This window comes from Myxocyprinus asiaticus, chromosome 19 (genome assembly GCF_019703515.2).
Source record: "Myxocyprinus asiaticus isolate MX2 ecotype Aquarium Trade chromosome 19, UBuf_Myxa_2, whole genome shotgun sequence".
In the NCBI taxonomy this organism is placed as follows: Eukaryota; Metazoa; Chordata; class Actinopteri; order Cypriniformes; family Catostomidae; genus Myxocyprinus; species Myxocyprinus asiaticus.
This window is the reverse complement of record NC_059362.1, coordinates 5,303,079-5,326,740: the sequence shown is the minus strand read 5'-3', so window position 1 is coordinate 5,326,740 and position 23,662 is coordinate 5,303,079. Positions and strand designations below refer to the sequence as shown.

General features: G+C 38.6%; 2 protein-coding genes across 4 annotated transcripts in view; one reads left to right on the top strand and one right to left on the bottom strand.

The window, feature by feature from the left end:
* The window catches only part of LOC127409881 (unconventional myosin-VI-like), a 490,797-nt gene that overhangs the window by 249,637 nt on the left and 217,498 nt on the right, over positions 1–23,662 (top strand). The window lies entirely within an intron of this gene.
* The window catches only part of LOC127409883 (sorting nexin-14), a 134,708-nt gene that overhangs the window by 1,677 nt on the left and 109,369 nt on the right, over positions 1–23,662 (bottom strand). For all 3 annotated transcript variants that reach the window (XM_051644823.1, XM_051644824.1, XM_051644825.1), the window contains 5 exons: positions 16,568–16,608; positions 14,169–14,288; positions 2,653–2,776; positions 2,139–2,303; positions 1,908–2,003 (listed from right to left, as the gene is read on the bottom strand). In XM_051644823.1, the coding sequence (XP_051500783.1) occupies positions 1,908–2,003; positions 2,139–2,303; positions 2,653–2,776; positions 14,169–14,288; positions 16,568–16,608 (546 nt within the window). The remainder of the gene's footprint in view (positions 1–1,907; positions 2,004–2,138; positions 2,304–2,652; positions 2,777–14,168; positions 14,289–16,567; positions 16,609–23,662) is intronic.

Genomic DNA, 23,662 nt, shown 5'->3' with positions numbered 1-23,662 from the left:
TGCAAAATGACAAAAAAAGTTTGGTTGATAAGAACCCAAAATGAAAATTCTCTCATTTACTCATGGTTCTCTGTTGGAAAAGGGTGGATTGTCCCCTACAATTAAGGAGTGAGCTGCTTCCCCAAGTGGAGGAGTTTAAGTATCTCGGGATCTTGTACACGAGTGAAGGTAAACTGGAGCATGAGATCAATAAGTGGATTGGTACAGCAGCGGCAGTAATGCAGTCATTGTACTGGACCGTGGTGGTGAAGAGGGAGCTGAGTCTGCGGCTGAAGCTTTCAATTTACCACTCAATCTATGTTACCGCCCTCACCAATGGTCATGAGCTTTGGGTAGTGACTGAAAGAATTAGATCGTGGATACAAGTGCCCGAAATGAACTTTATTCTTAGGGTGGCTGGGCTCACCCTTAGAGATAGGATGCGGAGCTCAGACATCCAGGAGAGGCTCGGAGTAGAGCCGCTGCTCCTCCGCATTGAAAGGAGCCAGTTGAGGTGGTTCAGGCATCTGGTCAGGATGCCTCCTGAACGCCTTCCTAGGGAGGTGTTCTGGGCATGTCCAACTGGTAAGAGACCCTGGGGCAGACCTAGAACATGCTGGAGATTATATCTCTCGGCTGGCCTGGGAACCCCCAGAAAGAGCTGGAAGATGTGGCCGGGGAAAAGGACGTATGGGCTGTCCAGCTGCCACCAGGACCCGGACCCAGATAAGCGGAGGAAAATGGATGGATAGATGTATTTACTCACCCTCATGCCATCCTAGGTGTGTATGACTTTCTTTCTTCACCACAACACATTTGAAGAAAAATAATATCTCAGCTAAGTAGGTCCTTAAAATGCAAGTGGATGGTGATCTTTGAAGATTAAAAAAAAAAAAATCACAGACAGTCAGCATAAACATCATCCATACGACTCCAGCGGTTAAATTAAATGTCTTCTAAAGCAAAACGATCACTTTTGGTGTGAAAAAGACCAATATTTAAGTACTTTTTAATTATAAATCATTGTTTCCGGTCAGCAGCAGTACGTGCGTGTGACGTAATCGCATTGGCACGTTCACGCGAGAACAGATGCACGTGCAACAGACCCGGAAGAGTAGCGCTATTTACAACTGAGTAGGAGGAAAACTGTACAGAAGCTTCGTTGGTTTTGGTTTAGATCTGTATTTGTATCTGTATGTTTTTCACAATGGTGCATTTGTGTGCTTATCCTGGATGTCTCAACCGAGAGAAAAACATGAGATTACGTCCGTAACATTCCAACGCGTATACGTCACATGACAAACCGCATGAACTCCGCCCTCTTTGTGACGTGAATGTGCACACTGCTGCTGACCGGAAGCGATGACTGAAGAGTTAAAAAGTACTTATTGATATTTTTCACACCAAAAGTGATCATTTCACTTTTGAAGACATTAACTTAACCGCTGGAGTTGTATCGATGATGTTTATGCTGACTGTCTGTGATTTTAGGAGCTTCAAAGGTCTGATCACCATCCACTTGCATTTTAAGGACCTACTGAGCTGAGATATTTTTCTTCAAATGAGTTCTGCTGAAGAAAGAAAGTCATATACATCTGGGATGGCATGAGGGTGAGTAAATGATGAGAGAATTTCAATTTTGAACTATCCCTTTAACACTTCCCAACACAGTACCAAAAAATTTTTGCTTTCATAACTATATACAATAATATGACTAGTTGCATTTTCTTATTTAGCATTGTTTTTTCCATGCTGTCAAAACTGCCTGATCGAGTCATCCATTTTCCAATTCATTATGGAATTCTGCACTTTTTCTACCAAGACATTGCTATGAACTTTATGGATTAAAACATGGCATGGTCACCAACAAATGAGAGAATCTCTCAATTCTCATTGCTGATATGAGTAAAGTGTGACTCGTGTAGTACCTGGAAGGTAATTCATCATCTCTTCAAAGGTGTGTTTGGCTCGTCTTTGTTTGTCTTCAGGAGACCGTTCTTCTGTACTCTCACAGAACACTGCATCTGCACACGTGCACACCATTCACAACCATCCATGCAAACATCCAGACAATATTTGAGTTTTTGAGTGGAAAACAAACATGCTGCATCAGGAAGTTAAAGATCTGAGTTTATATAGGTGGACTGTAGCACACAAACCTCTCAGCAGTGTGATGAGGGAGACCAGGCGATGTTCTTGCATGATCTGATCTAGTTTGCACTGGAAATAGTGTCCTACATACGCCTCTAGAGTCCTCTTCAAGAGTATACGACCTCCACTCAGGATGTGATGTAGCCAGTCAGGCATGTGGAACACCACTCGACCTGCACCAGAAATCAAAGCAAAGCTCACATCTTACAACATACCTTCATCAACCTTGTTAAAAGGAAAATCAACACAAATTATGGCTAATAATTCTATCAGGCAAGTGTACAGCACTTCACATCTAGACTGCGCCTCACATTCGGTTACAGCCAATGCTGTTTTCGGATGAATGATATTTCAGTGGAGGAGAAGATTTCCAGTTAAACAACAACAACAAAAAAATTCGGCCTGTTCCTCACACAAGTTGTATGGACTACTTTAATGATTGAAGCTTGCTGTATGGAAAAAAATATGAATTGTGTATATTAATAAGAGTAAACTCAATGTGTCTGAATGAAATTCACTCACCTATGTACATCATGTAGTCATAAACTCCATCAACCTCCATGAGCTCCATGAAATAGTTCTGGTTGTGCTTCCTCTCTACACCTTCATGTAGATTGGCATTGTTCCTGTACAGCTCATTAAACAGCTGCATGACAGAAGGAGAAATCGTATTTACAATGTTACAAAAAAATGTACAAAGACAACATCACTGAATATTAGTTATTACATTATGTTTAAATTTATATTGGCCTCATCAAGTCATAGTTTAACTCTGTTCAAAATCAGAGTGAAATATATTGTTCTTCTTGGCACAATGTACCAACAAACAAGATTACTGACTGTAAACAATGTGTGGTGCAATATTGTCTGCAGGTATTTGCAGATTTAAGGCGTTATTAGACATTCTTCCTTCAATTGTGCAACATACAACTCTGAAATCTTTTAAATGTAACAGGGTTGAATGGTCAGTTCAGTTATCAGTTATAATGTGTAACTTATAACAAGGTACACCAAAACAGAGTGGTACAAGCAGAATTTACAGCTTTCTGGGTTCATGAAGGTATTTTTCGTAGAACTTTTTTTTTTGTTGCCATGAACCAAACCAACTAGCTCTGATGTGAATCACAACGTTACAAACATTAATTTGAAGCAAAAAAGGAAAAAAAATATTTTTGTACTTAACATCTTTCATGAGGGCATGAACTACAATCAGAGTATGTGAGAAGAGCGGCATGATTTTGCCTGGAGCAAAATCCTGACTATGGTGTCATGTTTTTTTTTTTTGTTTTTTTTTTTTAATCAGTGTCACTGTTTGCTCTCACTTCAAGAGCACTCCACTAACGCTCCATCATGAGCACAACACCTGTTAACAGCCCATAATGCAGCAAAAATTCACCATGCTTTAAGCAGTTAAACACTATTGGCATGAAAAAAAGATGACATTTCTGATACTGTCAGAAAGAGAACATGAGTGAGGTGATTGACACGATCAAAGGTTTGTTGTGGAATCTTAAGAGGCAAGTTTCCAGAAAATACGGTATTATCCGTTCACAGAAAGAAAATCTAAAGGTCAGTAATACATCTCTCTCTCTGTCCTATTAAATATTTTAAATAAACATATCATCATTCTAATCTAATCCATCACCATCTTAACTGTATTACTGTATGTCCCACATTAAATAGAATTGAAATTTCAATGACCTGAAACATCAGTTGAACTTATCGATTTGTTAATATTGCATAGTTTTACTTTAACTGATTGCCCTCTAAAATTTATTTTAGTACCGAAATTGATGCAGTTTACATGTGCAGCTCAGCAAACATGAGCCGAAGAAGAGAGGGGTAGATATAAAATCTTTAAAATAATTATAAAATATATTTAAAAGCTAGTATTTCTTTTTTTTTTCTTTCTTTTTTTTTTTTTATTAACATTTTTATTATTGATTCAACCATTAAATATATACATAGCAGAACACACATATACAGAATCAATATACAACACCCACTACCCCCTCACCCCCCCCACCCCCCTACCCAACCCCCAACAACACCCCAGTGGTCACATGACCATAGACACACAACAAAAATAAATGAATTAATTAATACAAATAAATAAATAAAATAAATAAAACAAATCACACACATAAAACCCCTACACCTCTCTCTCCACAGTCACTCCCCGAGAGCCCTCCAAAAAAGACAGATATCTGCCCCACTTCTTCTCAAACATGTCCAGATTCCCCAGTCTTCTGGATACCCCCTCCTCAAGAGCTGCCACTCTGGCCATCTCTGAACACCACTCCTGAAAAGGGGGCACTCCAGACGACTTCCAACTCCTCAAAGTGATCTGTCTGGCGATCATAACACTAGACAGGACCCAGTTTTTCACGTGCTTATTCTCCAAATTAATGACTGCCCCATCTCCTAAGATACAGAGTCTGGGGCAAAATAAAATTTGAGAGGCCAAAACCTCGCACATAAAACTCTGAATCCTCATCCAAAATTCCTGCATCTTTATGCATCTGCCGCTTTAGGAGGGTGTAAACCACTCCTAAAAACAGTACAGAGCAGGTGGCTCAGCTGTAAATACTTATAGAACTGAGATCTAGGAATCCCAAAAAGTTGAACCAAATTTTGAAAGGATCTCAACACTCCATTCTCATACAGGTCACCGAGTGTAGTAACCCCCCTCCCAATCCACTCTGACCAGCAAAAAGGGGACTTGTTGATGCATAGTTTGGGGTTCAGCCATATGCTCGAGGCAATATTTAAAAAAATTTCAGATTAAACAGTCTGGACAATTTAGTACATACCGAGTTCAAGTGCGAAATAACGGGATGTACTTTAGCTTCTCCAATTAATTTGATAGAAAGGCTCTGCAGTGGTGAAATAGGGGCAAGAACTTCCTGTTCTATACAGAACCAGGGAGGGGCTCTCTCAGGTGGAAGCGACCAATGAGCCAAATGTCTGAGACCGAATGCATAATAATAAAATAAAATCTTGGGTAGGCCTAGCCCACCTTTGTCAATCGGCCTATGTAACTTATTGAAATGTAATTTGGGACGCTTACCATTCCAAATGAAAGACTTGCTATGCTATCAAATTGCTTGAAATAAGAGAGGGGGACATCTACAGGGAGAGACTGTAGTAAGTAATTGAATTTTGGAATACAATTCATTTTAATAACATTAACCTTCCCAATCATAGATAAATGTAATGAAGCCCACCTGTCCACATCATTCGAAAATATTTTTATTAAGGGATCAAAATTAACTCTGAATAATCAGACAAATTTGCTGGGAATAAAATTCCCAAATACTTAATGCCCTGTTTGGGCCACTGGAACACGCCCGGCTGGAAGGCCGTTACTGGACAGTACGCTGTCAAAGCCAAAGCTTCGGATTTAGACCAGTTGACTTTATATCCTGAGAACTTGGAAAAAGAATTAATAATTCTATGGAGGCAAGGCATAGATCTAGTGGGGTCGGAGACGAATAATAAAATATCATCTGCGTAAAGCAGAAGCTTATGCGCCACACCTCTCGCAATCACCACTGGAAAATCATCCTCCTTTCTTATCGCGGCTGCTAATGGTTCCAGGGCAAGACAGAACAATAATGGGGAAACAGGGCAACCCTGCCAAGTGCCCCTATCCAGAGTAAAATAATCTGAAATTAATCCATTTGTTTGCACAGCTGCTACAGGGTGTCTATCAAGTAACTTAATCCAACCAATAAATGTACTCCCGAACCCATACATTTCCAAAATCTTAAAAAGATAATCCCATTCTACCATAACAAATGCCTTTTCGGCATCAAGTGAGATGGCAGCGACCGGAGATTGATCATTCGCTACTGACCACATGATATTGATGAAATGCCTAATGTTATCAGAAGAGCTACGGCCCCGAATAAAACCCACCTGATCTATATGTATAAGAGATGTCATAACTTTACTTAATCGATTAGCCAGAATTTTTGACAATATTTTTACATCTAGCTGGATCAGGGAAATTGGACGGTAACTTTTACACACACTTGGATCTTTGTCCTTTTTAAGAATCAGACTGATCCGGGCTTGTGTCATGGTTGGCTGAAGCTTTCCATTCTTTAATGATTCAGTATAAACTTCTAACAAAAGTGGAGCCAGTTCTGTAGCATATGATTTGAAAAACTCAGCAGCAAAGCCGTCTGGCCCCGGAGCCTTGCCTGTAGGTAAGGCCTTAATTACCTCATCAAGCTCCTCCAAGGTTATCTCAGAATCAAGAGTTTTTTTTTTTTTTTTGCTCAATCATCAATTTAGGGAGTTCTAATGGTTCCACAAAGTTTCTAATATCTTCATCAGTAGAAGAAGACGTGGAACCATAGAGATCAAGGTAGAATTCTTTAAAAGCATTATTAATATCAATGGCCGAGGTAAATATTTCACCACCAGCAGATTTCACTGAAGGAATGGTAGAAAGAGACTCTCTCTGTTTTATATATCTAGCCAAAAGTTTTCCTGCTTTGTCCCCTTTCTCAAAGTATAACTGTTTTGCCCTGAATAACCAAAACTCCACTTTCCGTGACAGTAGTATAGTATTATATCTATATTTCAATCGGGTCAATTCTCTGAGGCCATCAGATGACATACTGTGCTTCAGCTCTGCCTCGGCACTTTTAATATTTCCTTCCAACTCCATAAGTTCTTGTGCTTTGGATTTTTTGGTGAATGAGGCATACTGTATGATCCGACCCCTAAGAACCGCCTTAAGTGCCTCCCAAGCCACGCCAACAGAGGATACTGAGGACCAAATGGTCTCCATATAAACACTGATTTCAGTCTTTAACATTTGTTGGAAATCAGGATTTTGCAAAAGGGACACATTAAGGCACCAACTATATGATTTCTTTTTCTATGTATATGGCAACAAACTCACCAGGGCATGATCTGAGACTAAGATATTTCCAATTGAGCAATCAACAACAGATGAAATGAGGGATCTGGATATATATAAAAAAAAAAACCTATTCTAGAATAAATCTTATGGACTGATGAAAAAAATGTATAGTCCCTACCAGATGGGTTCAAAAGTCTCCAAATATCCGTAAGACCACGATTTTTGCACATCCTGTGAAGCGTCAACGTTGCTCTAGGGGGTTTACACACATAAAGATTAAATTCTCCTCCCAATATTAAATCATGAGGGGTGCCAGCGGCTTGCAGCATCCCTTCAAGATCTATTAAAAAGCCCTTATCATCAGCGTTAGATGCATAAATATTAGCCAAAATCAACCTTTGCCCTTGAATTTCAGCTAAAACAATAATGACTCTCCCTAATTTATCTTTAGTCTGTTTGAGACATTTGAATTGTAGATATTTATTAATCAATATAATGACTCCCTTGCTCTTACTTGAGCCAGCACTAAAAAAAACATGTCCACCACATATCTTCCCAATTTTTTCAGCTTCCTGCGGAGAGATATGTGTTTCTTGAAGAAACACTATATCATATTTCTTACGTTTAAGAAAAGTAATAACCTTCCTTCTTTTTATGGGGTGCCCCAACCCATTTACATTCCATGTGGAGAGAGATAGTACACTCATATTAACATTAGACATTTTGATATAGTAGAAAAAATTTATTGTGTCAAAAACAGAATTATACAGACCACATTCCCCATTAGTGAAACAATCAAACCCCGAATTTGCCTCCAAACAAAACAAACAGAAAAAAGAAAAACGTGCGCATTAACCCCGCTCACGAAAGCGCCAACCGGTGACAATCCGTCTAAACTCAAAAGGTCCATGAACGCCCATGAGCCCCCACGACAACATTGCCATCGGATTGCTCAATTTTGCCTCACAAATTTGTGAGGCAAAATTACATAACAGAAAATACTTTGTAAAATAAACCCCTGCAAATAGGAAGAATGAACACAAAGGACGTGTAGATTCATTCACAGAACTGTCTCAAAGGTGTGATCTTCCACAAAACAAATTCCAGCTGATATAAAACCGTTCAGATTCCTCGGACAGACAAACGAATGTTCCATGAGCCAGCTGTTATGAGTTCAGTGGATGACGTAATCATTCCAATGTCCCGTAAAAATACTCAACAAAACAAACTACAGTCAGCAGGAGGAATAAGCACAAAGAATGAACAGATTAATCCACAGCTGTTCCAAAGGAGTGTTATTCAATAGAACAAGCTCCAGCCGCTAGGCGGGACCAATACAAAAAGAAACAAAACCGGCATCCTGGTTCCCCGGATGGTCGAGTCAATTCACTCGGAGGCCGCATAAACGTATATACCATGACTTACACAATCCGTCAACTTTATAAAAGACATCCTTTGTGTGAGCATGTAGATATTTTGCGGTCATCCGTAGTGTCCACTCTCAAACTGGCCGGGAACTTCAATGCAAATGTAATCTTTTGTCAATGCAAAAGTTTCTTTAAGAAAAGTGTTATTCAAAAAACAAGCTCCAGCCGCTCGGCGGAGCCAATGCAGTTAACTCACCCATTGATTCAATAAAAGACATCGCCTGATTGGGACATGTAAATACTTTGCAACCGACCTTCGTTTCTATTCTCAGTTTGGCCGGGAATATCAGAGCAAAAGTGATCTTTCGCTGATCTAAGAGTTTCTTACATTCCTTGAACCGATCGTGTTCCTCTCTTGTCAAACTAGCAAAGTCCGGGAACAAGAAAATATTATGGTTCTTCCAAGAAAGCTTCCCTTTGCTCCTCGCCTGGTGCAACAAATGATCTTTATCGGATGATCTCAGAAATCTGGCCAGAATCGATCGGGCCTATCTCCCTCAGCAAATCTGTGAGCTGGGACTCTGTGAGCTCGCTCGATTTCCAGCTTGTGGCCTATTATGTCGAGTAGACTCGGGAAAAGCTTGTCTAGGAATTTCACCATATCTCTGCCCTCCTCATGCTCATGAGGAATTCCAACAATTCGAACATTATTCCTGCAGCTTCTATTCTCGAGATCTTCAAGCTTTTCAAAGAGATGTTCCAAATCAACTTTGGTCGCAAGTGGATTAGCGGTTAATTCCCTCTCCGAAGATTCCAGAAAATCGATTCGTCTCTCAACATCAGTCGCTCTTGTAACTATCTCAGAGAATTTTATTTCCATCGCCATAATCGATCGACGTATTACAGCGAGATCCTCCAAGTCAGCAAGAACCTTCGTCAACATCACCAACATGTTGGACAACTGACGCTGGATCTCCTCTCCCACCGCGCCATCCAAATCGAGTCCCCGGTCTGTAGGCCTGTCGGGGCTTTCATCCTGAACACGTAAGTGTCTTTTAATGTCTCCAGAGCCCAAGGATTTTGACTTCTTTGCCATGTTTTGCCTCAAAGAGCAAATGTGTAACTGGGTGTATCAAATTTCACCAGATTATAACATGAAAATAATTAAAAATTTAGCAAAGTGCGCAGAGCTCGTCACTCACACGTCTGCTTCTTGCATGGCATCACGTGACCCCTAAGAGCGCTAGCATTAAGCGCAACGCAATGCTTTAAGTCATAAACACAAAATCAATGGGCATGGACGAGTTTTGGTATTTTCGTGTAAGCATGCGCTAAGTCTAGGGCACAAGTGGGTTTGGCGAAATCACTCGTGCAATGTGCAAATGGGCTGGGTCAAGTGCAATTTAATTCTGAGGTTTCTTCTCCGGTTATTGAACCATCTGCGTCCTATTATATAGTCCATTCCCTCAAGCACCAATGATTTAAACAAAGACAGCACATTCATAAGAAGTTGGTAGTTTAAATAGACTGTATGTAATTAATGAGAAGAACAGAAAATTACATTCTTTTGTGCATTAACTGCATCTTTAATGAATGTCAGGCACATTTCTATGACAGTGACACAATCCTTTTATATTCATGGAAAAATGCAATTCTCGTCAAGAACTTGGATGTAGGATCCGTTAAATTAAAGAGAATGTAAGTATTATTAATAATTTTCAACTACTGAGACACAAATCATGGCTAATATTAACAGTGATTGTAAAGAGGGGGCCTGGGTAGCTCAGCGAGTATTGACGCTGACTACCACCCCTGGAGTTTGAATCCAGGGTGTGCTGAGTGACTCCAGCCAGGTCTCCTAAGCAACCAAATTTGCCTGGTTGCTAGGGAGGGTAGAGTCATATGGGGTAACCTCCTCATGGTCATGATTAAGTGGTTCTCTCTCTCAATGGGGAGCGTGGTAAGTTGTGTGTGGATCACGGAGAGTAGCATGAGCCTCCACAAGCTGTGAGCCTCCGTGATGTCATGCACAGTGAGCCACGTGATAAGATGCGCGGGTTGACTGTCTCAGAAACAGAGGCATCTGAGACTTGTCCTCCACCACCTGGATTGAGGTGAGTAACTGCGCTACCACGAGGACCTAGTAAGTAATGGGAATTGGGCATTCCAAAATTGGGGAGAAAAGGGGAGACTAAAAAAAAACAAAAAAAAACAGTGTTTGTATCGGAAACGCACTTCACTTCTACCGGTCGACATTGATTTTGAAAAATTAAATTCATTTATTGAAACACGGAAAAATTAAACCAAAAATATTTCTAAATTCAAATGACACTTCAAATGAAAGAAAATATAACAAAAATAAGGAAGTGGTCAAAAATTTATAATAATAATCATCCCAAATCCAAACGTTTTACTCTCTCCTTCCATCGGCCCCTTTTGCAGTGACTTAAAAATCAATCTCAACTACAGCTGGAAAATTACTAGTAGGCTACAAATGAAATCATAAATTCATTTGTAAATATACAATAATAATAATATTATATAATAATAATTGAAAAAATAAACCATGACCTCTAGAAAGTTTAACACAAATCTCATAATTTTTTGTTTCAACAAATGGCTTCAACAGTGATTGTCAGAGACATTATTTGATGTTCTGTACTTTCAGAATTTGGACATGAACTTTATTACCACATGCTAGTGGAATCTCCAAACTGCAAATGCAGGAACTGAATGGAGTTAACTTAACTGGAGTTAAGTTAGCGCTATCATGAAAACTGGATAAGACATTGCGCACGGTCGTAGCGCTACGCTTTGCCCACTCACAAAAATAGAGTCGTTTTTTAACGTCTTATCTAGTCTTGATAAAAAAATAAAAAAATAAAAATATAGAATATTCTGAGAATGACATTCAACCAACCTTTTATTCATTCACAGAATTATAGAGCAAGGTTAATTTATTAATTAAATAAAGAAAGGGCAATAATAATAATACATAGGCCTAATAAAAATGATTTTGTTTGGTAATTTGATTAAATGCTTTATTTATTTATTTAATTTTTTTCATTTGGGAATTTATTTATTTAATTTAATGAGTTTGGTAAAGTTCAATGGTCAAAAGTAAGCTAATTTAAATAATTTAATATAGACTTGGGCTAATGTTAGTGTTCTAACAAAGCACATTGTAGCTTTTCTCCTAATATTGTGTATTTATTTTTCAAACAATACATCTGCATGGAGGTTTGTGATATTTAAAAGCATACTGAAATAACTTTACAGTGGAGTGGTTGTTAGGCACAAATTTTGCCATGGATTGAACACAGAGCAGGGTTTCTCTAATCAGTGGGCGGGGACTGAGCAGTTAGCAGGAAATGGACAACATGGAGTAGAGCTGGAACCAAGTGATTCTAGAATGCTTTGAGTGCAGAGGAGAAATTGTTGTCGCTCCACTCCACTCACATACTCTGACACATACTCTGATCCCATTAAGCATTGTGAATGACATAATCGAATGAAAAACATTGGAAAAATATAAAACTATTGATATAAACTTGTTGATTGAACAAGTACAGGAACAATATAATTGTTTTTTTTTTTTTTTTTTTTTTTGCAAAACATTCAGGTATATACAAATATATAAGTAGTTTGAGAGTGTAGCAAGAAAACATAAAAAATGAATTGGACTATGGAGAAAATGAATGGGATTTTTCTTCCGGAACCAGACTGTTGAATTCTATTCAAATTATAAGTATATGAATTCCAAACATACTTTGACAGGCTTGAAATAATGTAGCACTTCAAGGTTAGTATTAGGGTTAATAAATATACACTCACTGAGAACTTTATTAGGAACACTATGGTCCTAATAAAGTGCCCAACGTGGTCTTGTAGCCCATCCGCCTCAAGGTTCGACGTGTTGTGCATTCTGAGATGCTATTCTGCTCACTACAACTGTACAGAGCGGTTATCTGAGTTACCGTAGCCTTTCTGTCAGCTCAAACCTGTCTGGCCATTCTCTGTTGACCTCTCTCATCAACAAGGCGTTTCCATCCAGAGAACTGCTGCTCACTGGATGTTTTTTGTTTTTGGCACCATTCTGAGTAAACTCTAGAGAAGGGGTCGGCAACCTATGGCACGCGTGCCAGCACTGGCACGCAGAGGGATAATCACTGGCACACCAGCAACGGCGAGAGATGAGTAGACTATTTTATTTATATAAATTTCGGACCTGCATTCCAATCTACATCTTGATGTAATCCTTCCTCATGATCACGCAGCATGTTTTCATGAGCTGAATGGGAGGCTAAACAAAAAGTTCAAATGTGACGAGACTGCAGTATACCCAACAGACTCGGGCAGCCCGTGCAAGTCATTCGTGCATCACGAGCCGGCAGCACTTCACTTTTGGTTAACCGTGTGAGTAAACGCACCCGCCCGCTTTGCTTCGGTCAGTCTGCGCGGATGAAAACACTCAAAATTATATTAAAAGATTAAAAGAGAAAACATAAACCCACATCATGGGGTTCAAAAATCTGAGTCTATTCAAAATATAAATTAAAACTGGAAATAAAGTTTTAGGATTTTGTAGGTGAGATTCACTGAAAAGGGCTAAATAGTTGATCAGCTTGTGATGCGCGAATGGCTTGCATGCTCAGCGCGAGTCTCATCACATTTTAATAGTGTTTAGTCTCCCATTTAGCTGATGAAAACATGCTGCATGATCATGAGGAAGAATTACATCAAGATGTAGACTGCAAAAAAGATTGCAGGTGCAAAAAAATTTCTTATAAATAAAATAGCCTGCTCCTCTCACGCTGTTGCTTATGTGCTAGTGATTACCCCTCAGCTTGATTTAGAAAAATTTGGTCAAGTCATTTTTATTTTTATTTTCACAGCACACATCGTTTCAAAGCAGCTTTACAGAAAATCCTGCATTAACAGAAAGTGAAACTTTAATATCTATAAAGTCTTAGTCATCATTGTGTAGTTTGATTAAATATGATTGTAAATTGCGTACAAAAATAAATAATTAAATAATAATTGAATAGTGAGCAAGCCGAAGGCGACTGTGTCGAGGAACACAAAACTCCATAAGATGTTGGTTAATTGAGAAAAAAAAAGTAAATGTAATATGACATAGGCCTAATATAAGAAATATTGAAGATTCCACACAATTTCATGATCAGTAATCAAATAAGAAAATTTGTGACATTAACTGTGTAAACTCATTTTGTACAAAAGGACAGGTTTTCTTTCATTAAAGCACTTAAGATGCTCTGTGAAAATTCACATGCAGGATCATGATTATATCATAATCATTGGGTTTTACACACATCTTTCACTCAAATTGTTATGCTGATAATATAATTTGTAATAAAAAATAAATTATTAAATTAGAAAAATGCAAAATAGTAACATTTTCAGAAGGGGGGTTGCGTCGGCACAGCCATTGACCAGGAAAATAAAAAATGGCACTTCATGTCAAAAATGTTGCCGCCCCCTGCTCTAGAGACTGTTGTGTGTGAAAATCCCAGGAGATCAGCAGTTACAGAAATACACATTTTTTTCTTCATTCTGATGGATGATGTGAACATTAACTGAAGATTCTGACCCATATGCATTGCACTGCTGCCACATGATTGGCTGTTCCATACAGGTGTTCCTAATAAAGTGCTCAGTGAGTGTATGTTGATACTTTACATATTCAGGCACTAATAGCAGGATTTCCTGAGAGTGACCCATATATTCAATACTTAAAACACTTTCCATAATGTTTAGAATAGTGAATACACCTTCTTGTTATTTTCTGTGGTAGGGCTGAGGATGGTGAGTTCAGGTCTGCTGGGTTTGGGTTTGGGGGATTCACAGGAGCTGAAGAATGACTGGATAAATGGCTCCAGGTTCTGCCCTTTCTAGAAAAATGAGAGCAAACCATATTGGCACCACAGTCTGGAAATATTTCACCAGTGACAAAAACATTGTAAATGTTCCCCAAATGTAATAAATATTCAGCTACATTTTAATGTAACATCACACTAAGACAGAAACCAGAAAACATGACATTTCAAAAACCAAAACACAACTGGCATGCCACTAGTGTCACCAAACAGAAATACAAGTAACACTTTACAACAAGGTTCCATTCATTAACATTAATGCATTAGATAACAATTAACAATTAACAATATATATTTTTTACAGCATTTATTAATCTTTGTTAATGTTAGTAAATAAAAATGAAGAGGGGGAAATATTTGTCAGCTGCTTACAATGCTGAATCAACATCCAACATACACAACTTCACGAGGCAAACTCCCATAATAATAATTATGTTTTAGTGTGAATGGAGGTGTTAAACCATGCCCTACCATGTCATGATTACAACACATTTTGTCAATTGGTTTACATTTGTGGTGTCTCATGCTGGGTAGCCCCACCCACAGTGAAATCTCATTGGTTCAAAATCCAGCACCACAGGGGGCCTGGGTAGCTCAACGTGTAAAGATGCTGACTACCACACGCACTACGTCTCCGCGGTATCGCGCGCAACAAGCCACATGATAAGATGCACGGACTGACAGTCTTAGACGGGGAGGCAACTGAGATTCGTCCTCTGCCACCCAGATTGAGGCACTACGCCACCACGAGGACTAAGAGCACATTGGGAATTGGGCATTCCAAATAGGGGAGAAAAAAATAAAAAGTCCTGCACCACATAGCTGTTAATTAAACATCAAATTAGTTTTGACTGTCTGTGATTCTGTTGCTTCGCAAATAATTTTGCTTTTAGTAGTCATGTTTCTGTCTATGTTATGAATTTAATTTATGCAAAAAAATATGAAAATTACAAAAACAATCTGCAAGTAAAGCAGTGTTTACATCCCATGTGTTCAAGAGAACAAAATCGTCACTTCCGGGGAAATTGTAAGCACTGGGAAAGCCACAGTGGCTCTCCTATTACATTTAATAAATTACTTGCTATACATTATTAATTACTTAATAAATTATATAAAATAAATTACTATTTTAAATTAGAGTGTGCAGACAAAATGCTCTCACAAACTTCATGTGTGCTTGTGACTGGTGGCAGATGCCTTATGTCTGGGAATGAAAGCATGTCAGACAGTTCTGGGAGGTAATCGCAGCCATTCATTTTGATGACAGGCTTTGTGTCTGGCATTTCAGAATACCCAGAAGTGGTAAATGTGTTTCTATTGAAGTTTATACACCTCTTCTTTTCATATAAAAAATGTATCCACCTCATATCCATTTTTATTTGCATTATGGAGATTTTAATGGAGATCTAGGTGTTTTTCTATCCAGCTATTTTTATGCGATATCCCAAAATCTGAATAAAAATACATGAATGGAAATCCAGCAAGTGATGACAGAAAAAATATTGGACACTTGTCGCTCAGTGCCTAGTTAGCATGAGGTGCAAGAATCAAGCAACTTATCTAGATATTGTGATGCCAGACATGTCAACTAGAATTATTTGTAAAAATGTCAAATAAATTCATTGGTAAGCCTAGATACTTTTGAATAAAGTCCACAGTTTAACAACCTTTTATTGAAATTGCTGGAGTAAGTCCTTAGGATAACTCATTTTATATTTAAAAGTTAACAAGAAAGTTTTTACAACCCATTTTACTTCAGATGTTTCCAGGCAAAACAGGATATTCAAAGAGAACAAAATGTAGGGCAGGACTTGATTTATTCAATCAGGAATTGATTGGATGTTAAAAAGTGGGCGTTTCTTACAAGAATGGAGTGAGAGGTGAATGTGAGTTTGCAGTGGATTGTGGAGGATTACCGTCCTGAAACATTGTCTCCACCCACTTTTGAGATGGAATTTTAACATGTCATGGAGAATGAAGGCCAAGTTCACCTTCCAGAGCATCTCCACATATCCCTATGGCAATGCTTCTTTTACAAATCAAACACTGTTTGCTATTATTGGTGTTATCTTTATTACATTAACATTAACTGAAATGACTATTATAGAAAGGCCTACAACAACTATTTTACCTACAACAGTAGTCTAAAACTATTATTATTTTTTGATTATTGATTTACATTAACCACTAGCCTGTGTGGCATAGGTGACATCAGCTGAAAAAGAAAGTCGTTAAATTTACAAGCTGTATCTTGGAGTGGAAAAACATGTTGAAAATAAAATCGATATTCTCACCTCTTTCATAAGTTTTCCAGGTACAGACTTGAATATCTTCCCTGCAGAACATAGAGACAAAAATCATCATTCCAGTGTACATAATGGGGAGTTGAGATCAAAGTTCAAGAAGTTTCAGCAGAGTCCTGCCGTGTGACATGTGACATCTAAAACTACTTGACAGACTACATTGAATATTTGTACTTTTGAAAATTAAATTGTCACACAGCAGGACTATTTAAAATAAGCCAGAGAAGGCAACAAATGGCAATTAAAAATTAACATAAAAGAAATATAGTGACCAGTTACAGGACCTAAGACATACATTTTTCCTATATGTAGATTTTGACCTAAAATCTTGATTTGAAAATTTACTAGAAGTGTTATATGTTGTACATTCAGTGTATTATTAATGAATTCAGATCCCACTTTTGCCACATTTATGTTATAGACCAGTGTTTCTTAAACTATAGGTCGTGACCCAAATTGGGTCTCACAGTTATAAATGTTGGGTTGCGACGTATTTTAATGTGTTTAATTATTTCATTTGTAAGAGTAACTGAAATTGCTAAGACCACATACAAGCTCTGTTCAGCTGAGGGGTGCCAGAGCATGTCAGGGTAAGCGCCGAAAATTATGATAAATTCACCAAGTAAAATCGAAAGATGATACTTGGTAATAAAAATTTACTGTAAAGATAAATGAAAATTAATAGCTTAATAGACCATATATCTATGGCTTTATAATACTGTTAAATGTCGAGAGCACATGCATATCATGCAAGAGCACATCCATGTACCGGTTGGGAGAGCGCGAATCTCTCCGCTAGCACCAATATTTTCTTCACTCTCGAACAATAGAGCTGTTCAGCTGTGACGACAATTTCTAGGCGAACCCGGAAGTCTAATACGCCATGGGTTCCCTGAGGATTTTCTTAAGGGTTTTTATAATGGGGGTTTTTGAAATTATGTGTAAAATAAGGTCTGTGGAAAACATTACCATATGTGGACGTTTTGTTCTACAACATAAATCACACATTTTCATGTGTGCCCCTAAAAACAAGCCCCTGTGTGTTTTAAAAAAAAAGTATGTAGTTCAATATGGCTTCAAAATTCACGTTTTGAGGTATGACTGTGTGTAGTTTAAGTTGTAGATCAAAATGTCCATGTATCGTAAAGTAATGTTTACCATAGACCTTATTTTACACATAAGTTCAAAAACCCCAGTATAAAAACCCATAGGATAATCCCATGGGAAACCATGGCGAATTAGACTTCTGGGTTTTTGGACTACAACCTGAAAAGCTCCATACTGGATGTGCGCTCTCAAAAAATATGCTGCTCTCTTATGAAATCTCCCTGCTCAGAGAGTGTGTGCATGCTTAAAATGTGTCCTGTGCACTCGTGAATCTATTATAATGCCATATAGCTCTGTCTCTGTTCATTCTTACAAATATTCTGCCTTTATAAACGTGGTATATCGAGGGAGAAACAATACCGGAGTTTGAGGAATCAACTCGCCATTTGGCTTTTTTAGGAACTGCAGAATAATATATGAATAGAATTCGTATTTTAAGAATGAGGCACATAGAGATGGAGACTAGCTCATGTGATGCGACTCGTTCGTGAAGCGAACTGAATTTAAGGTCACTAATCATAATTGGTGATCTGCTCCAACACCTGAAATATGATTCATTTTGACAATATAACACTAGAGGAAAATACCTGATAAAACTTCAAATAAGTGGCAGAATCTATTGCTGTCTTTTAGTGGAAGAAATATATTTTTGACATTTAGCATAAGATTTCTTATTTACTTGAGTATTGTAAAGGCAGCGTTATTGTAACATCTGAAAAAATTAAGATACTACTGCCAAATTATCAGTTTCTCTGGATTTAATATTTATAAGTATGTGTTTGAGTAAAATTTACATTTTAGTTTTATTCTATAAAGTACTGACAACATTTCCCCCAAATTTCAAATAAAAATATTGTTATTTAGAGCATTTATTTGCAGAAAATGACCTCGAATAATACAAAGAAAACGTTCATATTCATTTTTAAATAACACAATACTAATGTTTTAACTTAGGAGGAGTTCAGAAATCAATATTTGGTGGAATAACCCTGATTTTCAATCACAGCTATCATGCATCTTGGCATACCAGTCATGTTCACCAACATTGCTGTTGGGTGGCTTTATGCCACTCCTGGCACAAAGCCATTGTTTGATGGCTTGTGGCCATCCATCTTCCTCTTGATCACATTCAAGAGGCCTTCAAGTCAGAGTGTCTCACACCCACTGTGAAATTTGGTGGAGGATTGGTGATGATCTGGGGGTGCTTCATCAAGGGTGGAAGGACGAGAAGGACGCATGAATCAAGTCACGTACAAGATCATTCTGGAAGAAAACTTGCTTCCTTCTGCTCAGACAATGTTCCACAACTCTGAGGATTGTTTTTTCCAGCAGGACAATGCTCCATGCCACACACCCAGGTCAATCAAGGTGTGGATGGAGGACCACCGGATCAAGACCCTGTCATGGCCAGCCCAATCTCCAGACCTGAACCCCATTGAAAACCTCTGGAATGTGATCAAGAGGAAGATGGATGGCCACAAGCCATCAAACAAAGCCGAGCAATGTGAAAGACTGGTAGAGAGCATGCCAAGATGCATGAAAGCTGTGATTGAAAATCAGGGTTATTCAACCAAATATTGATTTCTGAACTCCTCCTAAGTTAAAACATTAGTATTGTGTTATTTAAAAATGAATATGAACGTTTTCTTTGTATTATTCGAGGTCATTTTCTGCAAATAAATGCTCTAAATGACAATATTTTTATTTGAAATTTGGGGAAAATGTTGTCAGTACTTTATAGAACAAAACTAAAATGTTCATTTTACTCAAACACATACTTGTAAATATTAAATCCAGAGAAAATGATAATTTGGCAGTAGTATCTTAATTTTTTCCAGAGCTGTATATAAACTCAGCAAAAAAAGAAACGTCCCTTTTTCAGGACACTGTATTTTAAAGATAATTTTGTAAAAATCCAAATAACTTTACAGATATTTATTGTAAAGGGTTTAAACAACGTTTTCCATGCTTGTTCAATGAACCATAAACAATTAATGAACATGCACCTGTGGAATAGTCGTTAAGACACTAACAGGTAGGCAATTAAGTTCACAGTTATAAAAACTTAGGCCACTAAAGAAACCTTTCTACTGACCCTGAAAAACACCAAAAGAAAGATGCCCAGGGTCCCTGCTCATCTGTGTGAACGTGCCTTAGGCATGCTGCATGGAGGCATGAGGACTGCAGATGTGGCCAGGGCAATAAATTGCAATGTCCGTATTGTGAGACGCCCAAGACAGCGCTACAGGGAGACAGGAAGGACAGCTGATCGTCCTCGCAGTGGCAGACCACGTGTAACAACACCTGCACAGGATCGGTACATCCAAATATCACGCCTGCGGCACAGGTACAGGATGCAACAACAACTGCCCGGAGGTCATGTGACGCCATGCAACGAGCAGATGTGTGAGCGACGAGCTCTGCACATTTTGCTATATTTTCAATTATTTTCATGTTATAATCTGGTGAATTTGATACACCCAATTACACAATTGCTCTTTGATGCAAAACATGGCAAAGAAGTCAAGCAAAATCCTCGGGCTCTGGAGACATTAAAAGACACTTACGTGTTCAGGATGAAAGCCCCGACAGGCCTACAAACCGGGGACTCGTTTTGGATGGCGCGGCAGGAGAGGAGATCCAGCGTCAGTTGTCCAACATGTCAATGATGTTGACGAAGGTTCTTGCTGACTTGGAGGATCTCGCTGTAATACGTCGATCGATTACGGCGATGGAAATAAAATTCTCTGAACTAGTTACAAGAATGACTGATGTTGAGAGACAAATCAATTTTCTGGAATCTTCGGAGAGGGAATGAACCGCTAATCTGCCCGCGACCAAAGTTGATTTGGAACATCTCCTTGAAAAGCTCGAAGATCTTGAGAATAGAAGCCGCAGGTATAACGTTCGAATTGTTGGAATTCCTGAGCATGAGGAGGGCAGAGATATGGTGAAATTCCAAGATGAGCTTTTCCCGAGTCTGCTCGACATAACAGGCCACAAGCTGGAAATCGAACGAGCTCACAGAGTCCCAGCTCACAGATCTGCTGAGGGAGACAGGCCCCGATCAATTCTGGCCAGATTTCTGAGATCATCCGATAAAGATCTTGTGTTGCGCCAGGCGAGGAGCAAAGGGAAGCTTTTTTGGAAGAACCATAATATTTTCTTGTTCCTGGAATTTGCAAACTCGACAAGAGAGAAACGTGATCGGTTCAAGGAATGTAAGAAACTCTTACATCAGAAAAAGATCTCGTTTGCTCTAATGTTTCCGGCCAAACTGAGAATAGAAACGAAGGTCGGTCGCAAAGTATTTACATGTCCAAATCTGGCAATGACTTTTATAGAATCAATGACTGAGTAAACCATTGGATGTTTCTCATGTGAGTGGGTCTGACTCGCTGTACTTACTCTTGAGGAAGCTGGGTGACATTTTAGGTTTTTTGCGTTGGCTACGCTGAGCGGCTGGAGCTTGTTTTGTGAATTACACTTTTCCTTAAAGAAACTTTTGCATTGATGTTCCCTGCCAGTTTGAGAGTGGACACTACGGATGACCGCAAAATATCTACATGCTCACAGAAAGGATGTCTTTTATAAAGCTGATGGATTGTGTAAGTCATCGTATATATGTTTATACGGCCTCCGAGTGAATTGACTTGACCATCCGGGGAACCGGGATGCCGGTTTTGTTTCTTTTTGTGTTGGTTCCACCTAGCGGCTGGAGCTTGTTCTATTGAATAACACTCCTTTGGAACAGATATGAATTAATCTGTTTGTTCTTCGTGCTTGTTCCTCCTGCTGGCTGTAGTTTGTTTTTGTTTTTTTTACGGGACATTGGAATGATTACGTCATCCGCTGAACTCATAACAGCTGGCTCATGGAACATTTGTTTGTCTGACCGAGGAATCTGATCAGTTTTATATCAGCTGGAATTTGTTTTGTGGAAGATCACACCTTTGAGACAGTTCTGTGAATGAATCTACACATTCTTTGTGTTCATTCTTCCTATTGACTGGGTTTATTTTACAAAGTATTTTCTGTTATGTAATTTTGCTTCACAAATTTGTGAGGCAAAATTGAGCAATCTGATGGCAAAGTTGTCGTGGGGGCTCGAGGGCGTTCATGGACCTTTTGAGTTTAAAGGGATTGTCGCCGGTTGGCGCTGTCATGTGCGGGGTTAATGCGCATGTTTTTATTTTTTCTGTTTGTATTGTTCGGGGAGATGTTCGGGGTTTGATTGTTTCACTAATGGGGAATGTGGTCTGTATAATTTTGTTTTTGACACACAATGTATTTTTTCTACTATATCAAAATATCAGTTGTTAATATGAGTGTACTATCTCTCTCCACATGGAATGTGAATGGGTTGGGTCACCCCATAAAAAGAAGGAAGGTTATTACTTTTCTTAAACGTAAGAAATATGATACAGTGTTTCTTCAAGAAACACATCTCTCCCCACAGGAAGCGGAAAGATTTGGGAAGATATGGGGTGGACATGTTTTTTTTAGTGCTGGCTCAAGTAAGAGCAAGGGAGTCATTATATTGGTAAATAAACATCTACAATTCAAATGTCTCAAACAGATTAAAGATAAATTAGGAAGAGTAATTATTGTTTTAGCTGAAATTCAAGGGCAAAGGTTGAGTTTGGTTAATATTTACGCACCTAACGCTGATGATCGGGGCTTTTTTATAGATCTTGAAGGGATGTTGCAAGCCGCTGGCACCCCTCATGATATAATATTGGGAGGAGACTTTAATCTTTTGATGGACTCAGTCCTTGATCACAGTGAAGCAAAAGTGTGTAAACCCCCTAGAGCAACACTGACACTTCACAGGATGTGTAAAAATCTTGGTCTTTCGGATATTTGGAGACTTTTGAACTCATTTGGTAGGGACTATACATTTTTTTCATCAGTCCATAAGATTTATTCTAGAATAGATTTTTTTTTTTTTATATCCAAATCCCTAATTTCATCTGTTGTTGATTGCTCAATTGGAAACATTTTAGTCTCAGATTACACCTTGGTGAGTTTAGAGGTGATGCCACATATAGAGAAAAAGTAATCATATAGTTGGCACCTTAATGTATCCCTTCTGCAAAATCCTGATTTCCAACAAATGATAAAGACTGAAATCAGTGTTTATATGGAGACCAACTGGTCCTCAGTATCCTCTGTGGGCGTGGCTTGGGAGGCACTTAAGGCGGTTCTTAGGGGTCGGATCATACAGTATGCCTCATTCATCAAAAAATCCAAAACACGAGAACTCGTGGAGTTGGAAGGAAATATTAAAAGTGCTGAGGCATAGCTGAAGCGCCGTATGTCATCTGATGGCCTCAGAGAATTGACCCGATTGAAATATAGATATAATACTGTTTTGTCACGGAAAGTGGAGTTTTGGTTATTCAGGGCAAAACAGTCATACTATGAGTCAGGTGACAAAGCAGGGAAGCTTTTGGCTAGATATATAAAGCAGAGAGAGTCTCTTTCTATCATTCCCTCAGTGAAATCTGCTGGTGATGAAATTTTTACCTCAGCCATTGATATTAATAATGCCTTTAAAGAATTCTATCTTGATCTTTATAGTTCCATGTCTTCGTCTACTGATGAAGATATTAGAAACTTTGTGGAACCATTAGATCTCCCTAAACTGAAGACTGAGCTAAAAAACTCTCTTGATTCTGAGATAACCTTGGAGGAGCTTGACGAGGTAATTAAGTCCCTACCTACTGGCAAGGCTCCGGGGCCAGATGGTTTTGCAGCAGAATTTTTTAGATCCTATGCTACAGAACTGGCTCCACTTTTGTTAGAAGTTTATACTGAATCATTAAAGAATGGAAAGCTTCCTCCAACCATGACACAAGCCCGGATCAGTCTGATTCTTAAAAAGGACAAAGATCCAATCTCCCTAATCCAACTAGATGTAAAAATTTTGTCAAAACTTTTGGCTAACTGGTTAAGTAAGGTTATGACATCTCGGGG